This window comes from Schistocerca piceifrons, chromosome 4, assembly GCF_021461385.2.
Source record: "Schistocerca piceifrons isolate TAMUIC-IGC-003096 chromosome 4, iqSchPice1.1, whole genome shotgun sequence".
Classification (NCBI taxonomy): domain Eukaryota; kingdom Metazoa; phylum Arthropoda; class Insecta; order Orthoptera; family Acrididae; genus Schistocerca; species Schistocerca piceifrons.
In genome coordinates, this window is record NC_060141.1 from 571,425,780 (window position 1) to 571,444,015 (window position 18,236).

General features: G+C 38.4%; 1 protein-coding gene across 1 annotated transcript in view; it reads left to right on the top strand.

Moving 5' to 3' along the window:
* Positions 1–203: 203 nt before the first annotated feature.
* Positions 204–18,236, top strand: part of LOC124795353 (tetratricopeptide repeat protein 37) — a 169,672-nt gene continuing 151,639 nt past the window's right edge. Inside the window, exons 1-4 of the mRNA XM_047259345.1 lie at positions 204–359; positions 1,335–1,457; positions 1,601–1,833; positions 16,085–16,280. Of these exons, the coding sequence (XP_047115301.1) occupies positions 1,368–1,457; positions 1,601–1,833; positions 16,085–16,280 (519 nt within the window). The 5' untranslated portion in view covers positions 204–359; positions 1,335–1,367. The remainder of the gene's footprint in view (positions 360–1,334; positions 1,458–1,600; positions 1,834–16,084; positions 16,281–18,236) is intronic.

Below are 18,236 nucleotides of genomic sequence, written 5' to 3' on the forward strand. Positions count from 1 at the left end.
GTATCAAATGATGTCAACACGATAGAGAGCAGGTCTTCTCTCATAATGCTATGTGATAAAATTGACAGGAAAAACCAAGAGTCCACATAATCTCATTCTGCCTAGGAATTTGATACGACGAGGGAGCATGCACTTTTTACAGTCAATACTCAACAGTCGATTATCCTTCACTCACTTCCGCGAAGAGAACGATAAAGAATATCCATGAGCCGCATCTTACATGCGGCAGCGGCTAGCAGAAGGCGTTGGTGGAAGAAATGACGTTTGTGACTGTAGAATTGTTTTATATTGATGCAGATTCTTTTGAATAAATATTTTTTTGTAGAAGTAGCAACCTTTATCAAAAAATCATTTTGAAGGTAAGGGGAGCGGTTGCATTCTCTTTAGTATACAATGATGTTCGATTAAAATATAAACAATGACAATGAATTAAGAACAAAACAACATAATCGTATTCACTTATTACGGATCCATACTTTTTGTAAAACGGTGATTCTGATTTCTTACGTCCAGTTTTACTCATGCTGACACACTGTTCAAATTACAGTAGCCTCAATAGTGAAGCAGACTCTAGGACAGAAAGTAAGATCGTGAACTTTTACGGCAGAAGATGAACAACATTTAAGACTCTCAGTTGCTTGCAGTCAGCGCCAGTTATGCAAACATAATGAATTAACAAACTCCTCATACTATAATTCGTTGGTATTATATGGAATTCTGTTCATGCTCAAAATATATGTTTAGCTCGTAAGTGAGCGATCAGATCATTATGTGCTGCTGTTTCACGAAAATTTTGTAGCCTGTTTTTAAGTAGCTTGGGTTCTTACTCTGGCACAATTTCTTGGCAATATTTGCGGTTAATATGAATGCGTAATAAGTAGCAGTAGCATTTATTCGTTGGACTGAGAACAACGAATGAACTTGAGTATGACTACATCTTTACCCAACGTACAAAATGTTAAGTAAGCTTTGAAAACAGCTAAAGGTCTTACAAGCAAACTAAAGATTAACTAAAGCATTAGTGGCAAATGTCAGCACAGTACCTATTACGTAATTCACGCTATATACCTTCTTTTTTCAATTCACAATTGTAAAATTTATTAAATGAAATAAACTGTTTTGCAGCTGCTGTTGTGTCGTATTAATAGAAAGGTCAAAACAAATAAAAATTTTACTCTTTCAGTTGGTTTCTTGCTCCGATACACTTCATATCATTCAGCACAGTGAAGTTGTCAACAATAGCTTATAGGGCTACTCTTGTGGCCCTTTACTACTTGTTTATGAACTAAAATGCTTCCATGCAGTTTTCTTCCAGATTTTTTTTTTATGTTTAGGGAAAGCATTTCTGATAGAATTGTAACCTGAGGATGGACGCCAAAGAAATAAAGACCAATTTGAAGGAGGCACGGGAAGCTATTAAAAATAAAGACTTTAATACTGCACTGCAGAAATGCAAGGTATGTTCAGTTATTTTAAAATGTGAAAATGTGCATTTGTAAACGAAAATTGATACATGGCAGTAGCAGTTCCCGAACATATTGTTTATTACTGTGGCCACTCTTGGATTATAAGAGCAATAATTTGTACTTCATTTTAACAGGCTGTTTTGAAAGCTGATCGTAATAATTATGTTGGCCTTGTGTTGTTTGGAGTTGCATTGCAAGAATCTGACAAGAGGGATCAAGCCCCCAATGCATTTAGAAAGGCTATTGAAGCTTCACCAAAGCAACTGCTTGCATGGCAAGGCCTTGCCTCCTTTTATGAAAAGGATGATTCTGAAACAGCCTACAAGGAACTCTACCCAGTATATCAGCAGCTACTTATTCTTGAAACGTATGTACATCTTTTCAGTGATAGAGTAATGACGATAAATTAGAATTTCATGTCTATGTGCCTTTGTATATCACCTCGCAACACTCGGCTATGTTCAGTATTGTTTGTTGCTTAGTAAATCATACACAAGCTGTATAAATGCAATTTGTTGTACATTTGTAAGGTAGGCTGTGTGTGTGTGTTTCAATTCCTTGTTTTAATTTCACATTTTGTTTCATGTCATATGTTGTTCCTTCAGTCACACTTGGCATGTACACAGCATGTTTTTGCATATTGAATTAATTTTCCTGGCTCATCAAAGATTACATTTATTCCCATACTATAAATTACCATATATTTGTCCTTAATTTGAAATGAAAACTGTTAGTTTAATTAACCAGTGGTCATGGTAAAGATGATTTAACACACTGGCAGCAGGAGTAGTAACAAAAACAGTGTGCATCATAATGAAATTAAAATATGTGGTGAGCAGAGAACCTGATAAAGGTAAACAAATCATTCCTAGTATAAAATCTTGTCTTGAGATCCCGCAGAGTTATCGGAAAGTTATATTATGGAAATGATCAACACACAGTGTTAGATTGTGACAGTGTGCAGTTGGAAGAGTGAATAGAAATAATGCGGGGCATTGTGCCTGGGGTTTTAGAGTGGACTAGATCACAAGTGATGAGTGACCATTAGCATTCAAAGCTAGTAATCCTGAAATATAAGCCCCAGTTTCCACTAGATGACATTCTCTAAACTACACTGATTCAGAGAAAACCATACTTTTTACCATCTGTCCAGTTTCACAGAATGAGGCCAAAGTTCGGATAGTGCTAATTGGTTATATTACATTAACACATTAAAATTCCCATGCTTCAGACTTATATTAATTTTACATTTGAACTCTCAGAATAAAAGGCGGCAGAATTTTGAATTTCATGAAGACTAAGATTGAACCTTAACGCAGAGCAGAATGGAGCAGGACATTTGGGATGATGTGGGATGTAATAGTATCTTTGCTGTTTTGTTGTTGCAGACATCTAGTGACTCTGAAGTTAGTCTCTCCACTTGGTTTTGATCATCAAGATTTAATAAAGCAGATACATTGTATTTCACGTTAGTTTTGTTGGTAACTAATTCACAGAATATTTTATTTTTTTTCTTTTGATGTAGGGAGAGGAAAACTACGTGATATCTTCAGACCTCCTCCATAACTGAAAAACATGATTACATTTCTCAAAGTAACCAACAGTCTCAGACACGGAATTGAGGTTCTGTTGTACACAAATTATTGTGGTATTTTTGTCAGTAATTTATTCATGAGGTTATTTTGTTTAAATAATTGCCATTTTCAAGGATGAAGTGGGACATAGCCAGAAAGCACAAAAAAGGTTGCTGGGAGCACTGGCCTCTTTAAATATGGCAAAAAAGCAATGAAAAAGTTATTGCAGAGGATGAGAGATGTGGCAGAAGCTTAAGGAAAATAGCCAAGGAATATGTTGCTCCAAAAACACCACTGGGAGATAGGGTACATGGAAAAATTTAAGAGAAAATGTGGAGACCCGAAAGCTTTAAGTGAAGAACATGAAAAATTAACAGTAGAAGGGTTTTCAACCTGTGCACAGTGGGGATTTCCCCTTCAAAGTGGTGATTTTAGGGGTATGGTAAAAACTTTTCCTTGAGTGGCATGGACATCAAGTGAACGAGTCCCAGGATACCAGATGTGAGAGAGAATGGGTTAAGAATCTCTTTCATCAACATGCTAATCTAACATTTTGTCTACCTGAAAATGTGAGATCAAGGGCTGTTGTTGAAGAAGAATGTCTAATTGGTTATGTACTTTAAGAATACGGTAGCTAATCTGAAAGATATTTCTCCAGAGAGGATACTAAATTGTGACGAGACAAATTTCACGTATGATCCTGGGTCTTCCAGGGTCATTGTGAGAAGAGGATGTCGACATCCAGAAAGAGTTATTGATTACAGCAAACAGCAAGTTAGTGTAATGTTTGCTGTATCCGAAAATGGAGAAATACTCCTACATTTTGTTGCCTACAGGAGTGTGGCCACAAGTCTCGACCTAACATGGACAAAAGGTCATGTTGAGGACTCACGCTATGAAGTAAGCAAATCTGGTTGGTATGACATGCCTTTATTTGAATAATGGTTTGTGAAAGTAGCTCTGCCATACTTAATAAGGTTTAAGGGAAGAAAAACTGTTATGGGGGACAGTTTTCGAAGAGAGCTCTTCCAGGAAGTGTAAGCTGTTTAATGACCACAGTATATTGCTGTTTTATAATGCTGCCTCCGAATTCTACACATCTCACTCAGCCCTTGGATGTTGCAGTATTTAGACCCATTAAAGCAGCATTGAGGACTGTTTTGATGAACTGGAAAAAACTGTACAAGAGATATATGCCAAAGGTCTAGTTTCCAAGAAAACTGATGGAAGCATTGTAAAAAATTGAGAATGTGCCAAAGAATGTCACCTTTGGCTTTACAGCATGGTGTATGATACTGTAGGTCCTGAAAACGCAAAATACTATTGGATCCTGGAAAAGCACTGCAGAAAGTGCAAGGAAATTTCCAACGCTCAGAGTCGAAGAAGATATGGATAGATATTCTATCAGAAAAGCTTGTCATAGCTGGATCTAGTGATTCAACAAGCTACCAATTTTGGCTTCATTGTTGCCACAACTGCCACCCATGGCAGTATCTCCAGGCATCAGATTTCCACTAATGTCCAACCAATTGAACCATTGACATATTAGATGACAAGAGTTGAACAAAAAATTTAGACTCGTGCAGATGATAACAGCAGTAGCAAAATAAAATGTCAGTTTCCACTAAGAACTAGGAGACGAGCCAAGGACTACATTGTAATGTATTTTATCACAGAGGAAAACCACATGACAAAACTTATCTGGCACACCAAAGGATGAGATGATTTAAGTAAATTTTGTAAGAAAAAAGGAAGGGGAAAGAATGATGATGATCCATTTTCCTCTAGCTTCTGACATCCAAGATGATCTGTACAATAATACTGAATAGAGAATTGATGTGTATCAAGGCATCAGGAGAGAAAGATTTCCTCATTTTGTCCGAGAATGTTGACATAAAAGTGGAAATTAGCATGGTATTGCTTTTTTCTTTTTTTTACATGTTGCATTAAAATTTTCTCTGTTTCATAAAATGTCCTGTTGTTAACGTGAACCAATAAAAATTTGTTTACGAAAGCTTAAAATAAGCAGTTTCTGCTTACCGCACTGTGTAGCATTATTTCCCAGTGAGAAAGGAAAATTGCAAAATCTCTATCCCACTTTGCCTCCATAATCTACTGGAGGGAGAGAGAAGCACAGTTCTTAAACACACTGCTGCTCGTTTTGTATATTAATGACCTGAAGAAAAATATTATTACCAACTTCAGACTTTTTGCACATGATACAGTTATCTGTAATGAACTATTATCTACAAAGTTACTCAGACAGCTCTTGATGATTAATTTATATTTTCAAATTTGTACAATTGTGCACTCTCGAATATCTGGATGTAACAATTTGTGTGGCTATGAAACTGTGTTACCACACATTCTGTCATAGATAAAGCAGACTTACATTCATTGACATGATACTGGGAAAATAGTCCATCTACAAAGTGGCCTGCTTATGAAGCACTTGTGTTTCATTTTATAATACTTCTCAACTGTGTGGGACTCGTAGTGAATAGGACAAATAATTGCAGCTTTATTTGAGTTGTGAAAAGGTGTATGGAAGTACTGAAAAACCTGATTAGGCAGACACTTGAAGATAGATGCCCATTGTCTCCTGAAAGCATAGTTACAAATTTTCAAGAACCAGTATTCAGTGAAGAATCTAGAATTATACTTCATCCTCCCACATATCACTCCTATGGAGACTGTAAAGACAACTTATGCTAATTACAGTGCACACAGATTACTTAAACTTCATTCTTCATGCATGCCATATGCTGTTGGTGTGGGAAGAAATCCTAACATGTAGTGCAGTGCTAAGCACCTACTACTCTGTACATCACATTGGTTTGCAGAATGGGTATGTAGATCATAGTCGAGGAGGCGTTCACAAAGTACCTGTTTTCAAAACACTTTTATGAAGAGTATTCAGTGATAAATTTCATTTTTTACCGTGTTATCACCATTTGAAACTCTGCAGGTGGTGACAGAAGTGTGTATAAACAAAGTTGTAATGTTTCATTGACATAAGTAGCTTCATGGAGGGAACACAAGTATTGGAAGTTATATTTGTTGTGACCACTTGTCCATTTTTCAAACATTGGGAATATGAACAGACAGCAAATTATTGGACTGATGACATTTCATTTCATGTTGGTTTATCACATGGAACTGTTCCCATATAATCATAAATCCATTGTAAAAATATAGAATGAGGGACAGCAGCCATTTGACCCATTGTGAAAATATACACACTCAGTCATTATTTTTTTAACACTTTATTTAGGCTACTGGTTTCAACAGTGCTGTAGCATCAAATAGTCACAAGTAAGTAGTTATGAACTAAAAGGTACTGCTAATTGCCTGTTGTTACCTACAAGATATTTCTTAACACTTATTTCTGAAAGAAATGTATTCTGAACAAAAGGAAACTTGGGTGTCAGTGAAAAGCAAGCTCATTGTGTTGCTCTACAACTCTCAGACAAAATTAAAATCAGTTGAATTCAAAACAAGAACACCTTCTAAGAAACAGGAATTTTGCTTTGGACAAAACCGAGGAAGTAATGGTTGTGGAGATGTTTTTAGACTAAAAACTAATCATTCACTACATATTTATTCTATGAGGCCAGACTGGAAGTGTAGAATTGATGTGGACATTATCTACTACCTACAAGGTGCTGTCATAAGCAAAAATCCAGTAAAATGGGCTGCAGACAACGAATTTTGCAGTATTATAAGGCCACTGTACACCAGTCATTATTTGTAAAATCTTACTTCACCACAAATGATGTTACCACATGAAACATTCATCCATATTACATAGCCTTATACCTGTCACTTCTGCATACTTCCATAATTATTAAATTTGTTTTGGGAATTGTAAAAAAAGTTAACAAAGAAGTTACATGAAACTTTCATATATTGAATGATAAAAATGTTCCAGGATTATTTTGATTAGTTGTGCTAATTTTTGAAGTGAAACATACACAACCATTACTTTAAATGTTGCCTTACTCTCTCAAACATTATTGTTGGCTGTTTACAAACGAGGACACATTGGTATTTTATGAACGAAATCCTCCTCATGTCAGTGTGAGTTTTGTAAGGTAGTGGCTTTATATGATTCTGTAGGAACATATTGAGGAACTGATAAATGAACATAAGTTAAAGTATGTTGGTAACTGAGAGCATCCTTGAGCAGCACTTACTCATTGACAGTTTCATGAAACAAGGCTCATGATACCTGCAGAAAATAGATGTTGAGATCCATATCATGGGACAACATGTCACCATAAAGCACAAACAGTTCTCAGTGCATCTCCATAATGTTGTCATTGGTAATTGTTAATGACTTTCCTGTACACCTGACACAGCTCAAGATGAATTTTGGTCTGCATTCTTGTTTGTTTGTTTTTTTTTTTTTTTTAATTTTATTTATTTATTTAATCTCAGTCCAAACCTCACATTCGCTGCAAGAAAGAGTAAGAGCTGTCATTTCCAGCCACTGCTGCAGCGCTACTGACAATAGTTGACACTCACCCAGCCATTGTATTTTTTAATTTATTTATTTATTTCTTTTTCCACCTCTGTCATGCTTGTGTTGTATTTCCTACTAAGTATGTTTACTTAAAAAAGGGAAACATAATGTCTAGGCGACTGTTGCCTGCAACTGGTTTCTCCTGTCAACACACTGCAAATTGTCAGTAAGATTTGTTACTGGAGGATTGTTTTTATTTTGTGTTTTTTGTCTTTCTATTCACGGCTTGGGCATGGTGATAAAAACTGTGTCATGCCACTACAAACTATTAATCTAATTTTATCTTAATGGTCATTACAGAGTCAGGACGTACAAATGTTGATACCACCATGTATCTTGTAATCTTGTAAGTAAGTTTATACTACATAGGAAATCTATTTCTTTGAGTATCCTATACTTGAGATTGTTTAATGTATATGTGACAACCCTGTGAGCATTTGCATTGCTCCTCTTTTCACATGCTCCATGTTGGTTGTTAATCCAACTGAATACATTCCGCAAACTACAGCAGTATTTCAGAATGAGGAATGAAAGTATTTTGTAAGAAAGCCATCATGTAGATAAACTTGTTACGTTACCATATTTTACTGCTGAATCGAAACTTGTCTTTTGATTGATCCATGTTGCAACTTTTGTAAAGATTGAACTTCATATTCCCACATAACAAACATTTGTACAGCATGGCTGACTTGGTAATCATGTAAACTTTGGCGGCTATGTTTATATTTCCTGAAGTGCACTGCTTTTCATTACTATTTGTATAGAGCTAACTGAATCTTTGCACCAGGCTGACATCCTCTCAAGATTTGATTATAACTTAACTAAAGTATATAACAATATATGCTACATGACAAAAAAGGAAGCAACCAGAAGGCAACAGAATGAAACTTCATGGGTTGAGAAGGTACATGATGATATTTCAGTGACTACAAAATCAAGTCATATTTACGAAGTACTTGGTAGTATGAGCCCACTTATCAGCATGATATTGCACCACCTCTGTCCTGGAAGCAGCATTGATTCAGTTGGGAAGGGTGCCGTAAAATCACTGTATACTCCCGTGAAGCTCACTGGCCCAAAACTGCTGTAACTGGTCCATGCTATCAGGCAAGCTCTGGGTTGATACACATCTACAGAGCAGCAAGTTAAGTGTTTTTCTTTTCCTGTGTTTTCTTCATAGTATAGTTCTTAAATTTCATGTGTGTTTTTCTGTTTAAGAGGTTTAACATCACATTTTTGTAAGTGTAAATGCTTTCAGTCTGTAGTGTAGTTTCGATTTCTTCTGAACAGCCAGCTACATCACTCATTAACGCACCAGCATCCATTGGTAACACATCAGGAGGATAGCAAGTTGCGTATCTAGGATTCTGTCTGCTTTTACAATCACTTCTTCAATTAGACTATTTAGGATGGGTTGGATGTGTACGTGCTGTGTGCGGACACAACTGCTGCAGTTCGTGAACAGCTGAATGTGCTTTGGCTACAGTCAGTCACATTCAGGCTGCTGTCTCGGGATGTAGTGGAGGTGGAGAATATGGCGTGTCACTTGTTTTGCCCATGGTCTCTGCTGCTCTGACACCTCCTAGTGTACCTGGTGCAGTGGGTCCACCCCCACAGCAGATTGGTGGTGCTAATGTGTTCATTTCACTAAAGTCGGAGGGCCATTGTAGAGACTGGCTGTCTGGCCACACACATTCGGTCTGAGTGGACATGTGGCTGCTGCTTCAGCTGGGTCTGAGCAAGCACATGGGGGTGGGGTGGGGGGGGGGGAGGTTTACTAGTTGTCAAGAACTCCAACATTAGGCACTTTATGGAGCCCCTTAGACAGATAGCATTCAGAGTTGGAAAGAAAGCCAATGTGCACTCAGTATGTCTGCTGGGGGACCTAATCTGAGATGCAGAGGTGGCCCTGCCTGCTGCTATCAAACATTTAGGGTGCAGTCACCTGCAAGTTGTGCTTCATGTTGGCACTGACTACGCCTGTCGCAAGGGTTCCGAGGTCATGCTCAGTTCTTACAGGCAGCTGGCGGAAGTGGTGAAAGCTGCTGGTGTCACACGTGGGGTGCAAAGAGAGCTCACAATTTGCAGCATTGTTCCAAATGTTGATCAAGGTCCTTTGATTTGGAGCTGAGTGGAGGCTCCCATCCAAAGACTTTGTCGACTCTGTGACTGTCTTGACTGCAGATTTCTGCACCTGCATTATCAGGTGGGGATTTGTAGGACTCCACTTGATAGGTCAGGGGATCACTGCACAAAGGAAGCAGCTACTCGGGTAGCAGAGTATTTGTGGAGTGCACATGACAGTTTTTAGGCTAGGCAATAGTTTGAGAGGTACTCCGTTGAACACTCACCAGTTGATACTTAGTAAGGGGAGTCAGACCGCATTCAAATAAAGACACTTAGAATGTCAGAATTTTATTAGTAAACTGTCGAAGTGTTCGTAACAAAGTTCCCAAATTTACTGCCCTCTAGGGAAGTTCTTGTGCTCAGATTATTCTCGGGATCGAGAGCTGGCTGAAACCGAAAGTGGAAGGCTCTTTAGTGCGTCACGGAATTTATATCAGAAAGACAGATTAGACGCCATAGGAGCTGGAGTGTTCATTGCTGTTGATAAAATTGTTGTACCTATTGAGGTTGAAGTTGAGTGTGACAATGAAATTACCTGGTCACATATAACAGGTGTAAGTGAAACCAAGTTAATTGTTGGCTGTTTATACCGGGAACTCGATTCCGCTTTGACAGTTCTAGAATCATTAAAAGCAAGGCTGCAATTAGTAGTGCATAAATACCCAGATCATGCAGTACTAGTGGGAGATTACTTTAATCTATTAAGTGTAGACCAGAAAGTCTATGGATTCATTGCAGGGGTAAAGACAGACACTCCTGCAAAGTACTTTTGAACACAGTTTTCTGAGAACTGTTTTGAGCAGCTAGTTTGGCATGAGAATATCTTACACCTTGTAGCTGCACATAGGCTGGATGTTATCAATGTCAGTATAAAAATCAGGATTAGCAATCATAATGTCATTATAGCAGCTATGGTTACAGAAGGTAATAAATCCGTCGAGAAGTCTAGGGGAGTGTTTCTGCTAGAAGAAGCAGTTAAGCAGTTGCTAGCATCTCATTTAGTGAATTGACATAACTTAGTTCCAGCAAGATTGACATAGATGAATTATTTGTGAAGTTTAAGCAGATTGTAAATCGTGGTCTGGAGAGTTATTTGCCCAGTAAGTGGACTAAGGAATTAAAAGATCCACTGTGGTCCAGTAATAAAATTCGGAAAATGCTGGGGAAGCAGAAGCAGTTGCTCCCTCTGTTAAAAAGAGAACGCCCAAATGACGACAGGTAAAGATTGGTAGAGATTCATGTCTCTGTGAAAAGATCTATGCATGAAGCATACAACATCTACCACTGCTATACCTTAGCAAAAGATCTAGCGAAGAACCTTAGAAAATTCTGGTCCTATGTAAATGCACTAAGTGTCTAAGATTTTCATTTAGTCCCTTGTTGGCCCAGGGTGGTGTGGCAGTTGGAGACAGTAAAACAAAAGCCAAAGTTTTGAATATTGCATTTAAGAAATTGTTCATGGGAGAGAATCGTACATGTTGAGGACATGGTAATAGTCATGCCTGGTATAGAGAAACAAGTGAGTCACCAGGTCCTGATAGCATCCTAATTCACTTAAGTTTTACAGCACTGGCCCCTTACCTAGCTTGCATTTGTCACAAATCTCTCCCCCAGTGCAAAGTTGCAAGCAATGGGAAAAATGCACAGGTGACTTCAGTATATAAGAAAAGTAAAAGAATGGACCCGCAAAATTACCAACCAATCCCTAACTTTGGTTTGCTGCAGAGTCCTTGAACATATTCTCAGTTCGATTATAATAAATTTTCTTGAGACCGAGAACATTATTTTCACAAATCAGCATGGTTTTAGAAAGCATTGCTCATGCAAAACTCAGCTTGCCCTGTTTTCACATGATGTACTGTAAACTATAGAGGAAGGGCAACAGACAGATTCTATATTTATAGATTTGTGGAAAGTATTTGATATGGCGCCCCATTGCAGGCTGTTAACAAAGGTATGAGGATATGGAAGAGATTCGCAGATATGTGAGTACCTTGAAGACAGAGCACAGTATGGTGAGTGTTCGTCAAGACGAGGGTACCGGCAGGAGTGCCCCAGGGAAGTGTGACAGGACTGCTGTTGTCTATGTACAGGTTAGGCAGCTATCTTCTGTTATTTTCTGATGATGCTGTGGTGTACACTAAGGTGTTAAAGTTGAGTGACTGTCGGAGGACACAAGGTGACTTGGACAAGATTTCTAGTTTGTGTGATTAATGACAGCTAGCTCCAAATGTAGAAAAAATTAAGTTAGTGTGGGTAAGTATAAAAAACAAACCTGTAATGTTCAGACACAGCGTCAGTAGTAGTGTCGCGCTTGACATAGTCGCATCATTTAAATATCTGGGCATAATGCTGTAGAGCAATATTAAATGGATCGAGCAGGTGAGGACTGTGGTAGGGAAGGCAAATGGTTGGCTTCATTTTATTGGGAGAATTTTAGAAAAGTGTGGTTCATTTGTAAAGGAAACCACATGTAGGACACTGGTGTGAACTATTCATGAGTATTGCTCGAACGTTTGGGATCCATACCAGGTCTGATTTAAGGAAGCGTCAAAGCAGTTCAGACCGAGTGGGATAGCACAGTGGTTAGCACAATGGACTTGCATTTAGGAGAACCATGGTTGAAACCCACATATGGCCACCTTGATTAAAGTTTTCCATGATTTCCCTTAACCGTGTATGGCAAATGCTAGGATGGTTTCTTTGAAAGGGCGTGTCTGCTTTCATTCTCCACCCTTCCCTAATCCAAGCATGTGCTCCATCCCTAATGATCTTGTCGTAGATGAGACTTGAACACTAATCTCCTCCTCCTCCCTCAAAGCAGTTAAGAGGCGGACTGCTAGATTTGTTACAGGTAGATTCTGATAACACATAAGTGTAATGGAGATGCTTGGGGAACTCAAATGGGAATCCCAAGAAGGAAGGCAGCGTTCTTTTTGAGGAACGCTATTGAGAAAGTTTAGAGAACTGGCATGTGAAACTGACTGCCGAATGATTCTGCTGCCACCAAAGTACATTGCACATAAGGACCACAAAGATAAGATACAAGAAATGAGAGTTCATACGGAATCATATAGATAGTCATTTTTCCTTCGCTGTATTTGCAAGCGGAACAGGAAAGGGACTGACTAGTAGTATTATAGGGTACTCTCTGCAGTGCGCCACGTGGTGGCTTGTGGAGTATCTTTTTAGTTATAGATGCAGATACTGGCACTGAGATGGAGTATGATGACTAAACTTGTCCTACACTTGTTCTGTTGGGGAAAGATCTTGGGATCGTGCTAGTTGTTAGAGTACCTCAAATCATGCAGACAGTTCATAGAGATAGGTTCTACGTATGAATAACCATTGTACTGTTGAAAAATGGCACCATGATACTGTCATATGGGTGTTATGGATTCAGGATGTCCATTATGCTCAGTTACCACTGGCCATGAACTGAAACCATACCCAATGGCTCCTCACACTGTGACACTAGGAGTAACACTGAGTTGCCTCACCAAAACATTGTAAGAAAGTGTCCTCTCCCCAGTTTCCACCGCACTCCCCACTGTTCATCAAGGGTAGTGTAGAAATACAATTCACTGCTGAACACAATGTGATGCCATTTATCAGCAGTGTATGCTTTCTGGTCACTGTACAACTCCAAACACAGTCATTGGTATTGTGGTTTTAACAGTAGCTTTTGCATTGGCTGGTAATGCCTTACACCAGCTGCTGATAGTCTCTTACAATGGTGCAAGATGACATGGAATGTTGCAGGGAGTCCATCACTTGCAGCTGGATGGCAGATGCAGATGTGGAGGGTTACAATGTGCTTGGTGTACAATACAGACATGGTCGACTGGAATCTTGAGAGTGAGTATGCCTGCTCTCAAGTTCCCATCCAATCCAACATCGGGCATCTGCCTTATCCAAATGCCATGCAAATATGGATTTTGTGTGCTTTGTCCAGCCTGCAATGTGGAGGCCCACAATGAGTCCCAACTCTGTCAGGTGCTGAGAGTGCTGTCTGATGAGTACACATCTTTCTGTCCATCATAGTGATCACTCAACATTCGATGCTGTTTGCACCCCTTTACATACCATATCAATCCTGGTAATAACACTGAACAGCAACTAAACTGATTCACTCTGATTGACACTCTGCCTGTCACAGAGAATTGCAATTTAAACAATGGGAACTCCAGATAGGAACATAAACAGTGTAGGAAAAGATAGATTTGCTACTTACTGTAAAGAAGGCACAAGCTACAGACAGGCACAATTAAATGACACTTATATAAGCCTTCAGCCGCAGCCTTCATCAGCAAAAGAGAAACACACACACCATTCATACACACAAGCAAGCACATCTCACACACACATGAGCGCCAACTCCGGCAACTTAGGTCAGAATGCAACTATCAGTTGGACCAGTTGCATTCTGTCCCAAGTGGCCAGTTGCTGGTCATGTGTACACGAGGTGTGCTTGCTTGTGTGTATGAAAGGTGTGTGTGTTTCCCTTTTGCTGGCGGAAGACTGTGGCCAAAAGTTTTATGTAAGTGTCTTTTAATTGTGCCTGTGTGCAACTTGTCAATTTAATCATTTACATACCTGCCGTTGGTGTGTGTGTGTGTGTGTGTGTGTGTGTGTGTGTGTGTGTGTGTGTGTGTGTGTGAAATTACAGAGATCATGTCTCCAGAGTGCCTCACTTTTTTTTTATCAGGCAGTGTATAACACCATCATCTGCAGACTTCGAGATTAAATCTAAAAATATAGTCTGTACCCAGATCAGAATAAACAAACGGTGATAGTCAAGCGCAGTTGTGCCCAGAAGGAGGCAATGAAAGGCAACGAAAGTTAGTTGTTACCCACACTTAGAGTGACTCTCTGCAACAACTATGTAATCTGTATTTAGTATAGTTACACTGTTGAGTTCACTTTGCAGGTTGTAGTTGGTGTGTTACCTATCAACATATTGCATCAGTTGCTTTAAAGGATTACAAGTTATCTGTGTGTCTTTTTCTGTGCATGGTTTCTTACAGTGAAATATGCTTCATAGCTGCAAGCTTAAAACATTTGTGGCTAGCATAAGAACAACAATTCTGCTTGTCATGTTTCATCATGTTTAAGTCGTCATTACTTTTTCAAATTTCCTGTTCATTTGCAGTCATAAATAACACGAGTTTCAACTCCAAAAATGCTTAGACCTTATTGAGTTGCCATCCCAATTTTATTACAGTTTTATTACTGTAAATCCTGTATATTTATTCAGGTGTCCTTTTCACCCCTATCATGTGCTGCAGATACATTTTGGATAAACTTTAAGTTGTAATTGCAAATTATGCGTAAATAGAATACTGGAACATTGGCAAATTGTGTGTGTCACATACTTGTGATCTCCGGTCACAGTCAGTGACATCTTCTGACAAGCAGATTTTGAATACTTCAGTAAAGGTCTTGTCCTAAATAGTTGAGATCTGTACTGTTACTTTTGTGTTATTGTAGTTTATTTTATGGCCAACAATATGCAGTGCTTACTAGCTGCAGACTTACTTGGCTTCAGAAAACAATCACATTTAGAGCAGTGACTGTTAACAGTTCAAATAGTTTCCCCTTTATAAAGTAGTGCACTCATCATGAAATCCTTTACACATTTGGTGCCCTCCCCCCCTTTTTCCACAATTAACAAAAATTTGTGCTGGAAAATGACCTCTGACTGAAACTAGTCATACAATTTAAAATAAATTATATGGCTGTTTCACATTTTGAAATACGTTATTTCCAAGATTTGTCAAAGCTGTGGCCTGCAGTCAACAAAAACTGCCTAATTAAGGTTGTAAACTGCTGAACAGTACTCAAAAATTGATAAAAAGAGGATTTTAGAAGCTAATTCTTTTATGGATGTATTCTTACAATTAACTGTGATTGTCAGCAGGTGTACTCCTATTTAATTGTGGTTGTAATTGAAGGTATGGAGTTAATGATAGTGTTTCTGTAGTGAAGGATCAGGATTGTAATCTAGCCCTTGGATCCCTATTTGGATTTTCCAATATTTTGCTAAATCATTCCAGGTGACTGCTGGTATGATTCCTAATAATAGGCAATGTCCATCACCCCCCAGTTCTGTGACAGTAACTCGTCATTTGAAATTGACATACTATGCAATAGTATTATTACACAATGCATTTACTACTGCCTTAATTTAGTGAACATGTGCCATCAATATATGCCAGTGTAACAGTTATCCAATGGAATAAAAAAGAATTAAAATGATAAAGATGGAAGAATTAGTACTAAACAGAGTGTAAGGGTACTATCATTCTTGAAAACCGTGTAATCTAAGCACAACAGTTACAGAAATACTGATTTGTTAATTGCTTCATTCTTTTATTTTATTGTTGTTGCAGTGATATAGGCAAATATAGGGAAATTTGCAATAAATTAGCGGAACTAACTCTGAAGAGCAAGAAATGTGACACTTTTGCTGAAATTCTGGAGTATCAAATTGAGATTGTAAGTGATGAGAAGAAATCTATAGCATTGAGAACTCTGGTAACAGTTCTGGGACAAATTCCAGACCTAAATGCAAAATTATCAGCAAAAGTAAGTTACCTGTCAACATACTTTTATGCAATTGTAGAGATCGTTGTTAAAAATAATTTATGTGACAGTTGCAGATTTTAATGTTCTTAATTTTGAAGCGAGTATATTTATTGTACATTACTTTGAGTCCCGAAGAACAAATTCCTTAATTCTGAAGCTAGAAATAGCTACTCCAATTTGTTACAGGTGACTGATGATATGGTCACTTCGGTTGGTGCACAGCCTTTTTTCTTCTACATCCTTGTGCAACTGAACTAATACTGTACTTAACAATGATCTTGATGTTAATGTACCTGTGCTATGTAGCACTCCCACCCCACCCCCACCCACCCAATCCACACCATCTTCCTTTTTTTCTTTTTAGGACTACTCCAGTAATGAAATAACAGTAAAGAAACTGAGTTTCAAACATTATGATGACATGAAGGATTTTTGTTTATAGGCACATTCGTAATAAATTAATTAGCTCTTTCATTTAGCCAATGCTCATACCCTTTTCCTTTAAATGACTTCATAGGCAAGAAGGAATAACACTTCAGCAGCCTGTACCTAGACATGTTTCACTTCTACTTGTATCCTTTCTCTTGTGTGTTTAGGGTTTATTCTATATCCTCCAATATTGAAAAGCCTTTTGTTTGTTTGGCTTTTTTAACATTTGTGAAAATTTTGCCACACTATAAGACGAGACCAAACAAATACAAATTGTGAGGAAAGTTTGAACGATGTACCAGCATTATGTAACTAAATTTACAAAGAGGTAGTGTTAAAAAATTTCTGGTAGAACCCTTTCATCTGTGACTGGAAAGATCTTAATGACAAACAGGCTTAGTAGAAAGTGGATGAAGTGGAAACTTGAAAGCAAATGCCACTATACCTCATTAATGTGCAATATCAGCGTGAGTGAGTTCAAACAGAGCAGGATGACCGTATTTGGAAAACAGATTGTACTGCAACATTTTGTGTGTGCAGGGCACACTATTTAAACAGATAATTGAATTAACCACCCTATGTGGTTACAGCACGGACAATCAACATGTTGTCCACATGGCTGTAAAGGAGCATACATGTTGTCCACGGTATAGATTCAAAGGGGAAGCACTGCACTGAGTGTGGACCTAGATGTGTGTTAAAGGTGTCACGGAATATACTACAAACAAGACTGGTGGTGTATATGCCACAGTGTCATTTTCTATTGTCCAAATACTAGAACCATCTTATTCTGAAATTTCTGAAATGTGCATGTAAATGCTGATGTTGCTTTGCTTAAAGGTAAAATTTAGTGATTTCATGTGAGTCCCACTTCAACCTGTACTATATTGATGGTTTCATGTTTGTTAAATCCTACTGTGTTGGCAGCTCTCTGACAGCCTGTATTTTTTAGTTACGTGGCTGCCAAACACTAAAGTGTGATGGTTGAGGGTGACATTGTATAGTATGTGTGATCTCAACCTATGTATATTGACGGTATTATGACAAGGATAGATTGCTACTCACCATATGGCAGAGATGTTGAGTCTCAGACAGGAACAACAAAAAGACTGCTAACCTTATGCTTTCAACCAGAAGGCCTTCTCCTGAATTAGACAACATATATACATTCACACAAACACAGCTGACACACACATGACCACTGTTGTCTGTGACTGCCAAAGCTGTCCTCTGTTGCCACTGTTGCCAGAGATAGTTATTGCACGTGTGTGTGTGTGTGTGTGTGTGTGTGTGTGTGTGTGTGTGCGCGCGCGCGCGCATTGTCCAATTCAGGGGAAGGCCTCCTGGCCAAAAGCTTACTTGTCTAGTAGTTTTTGCATTGTGTCTGTCTGTGACTCAACATCTCTGCGATATGGTAAGTAGCAATCTATCCTTTTCATAATGCTCTCACTATTCCAGCCTGTATTTTCCATTGTTTGATTTTGCCTTTACATTTGAGGTTTTAGAGTGTAACATGTGGTTCCTCGT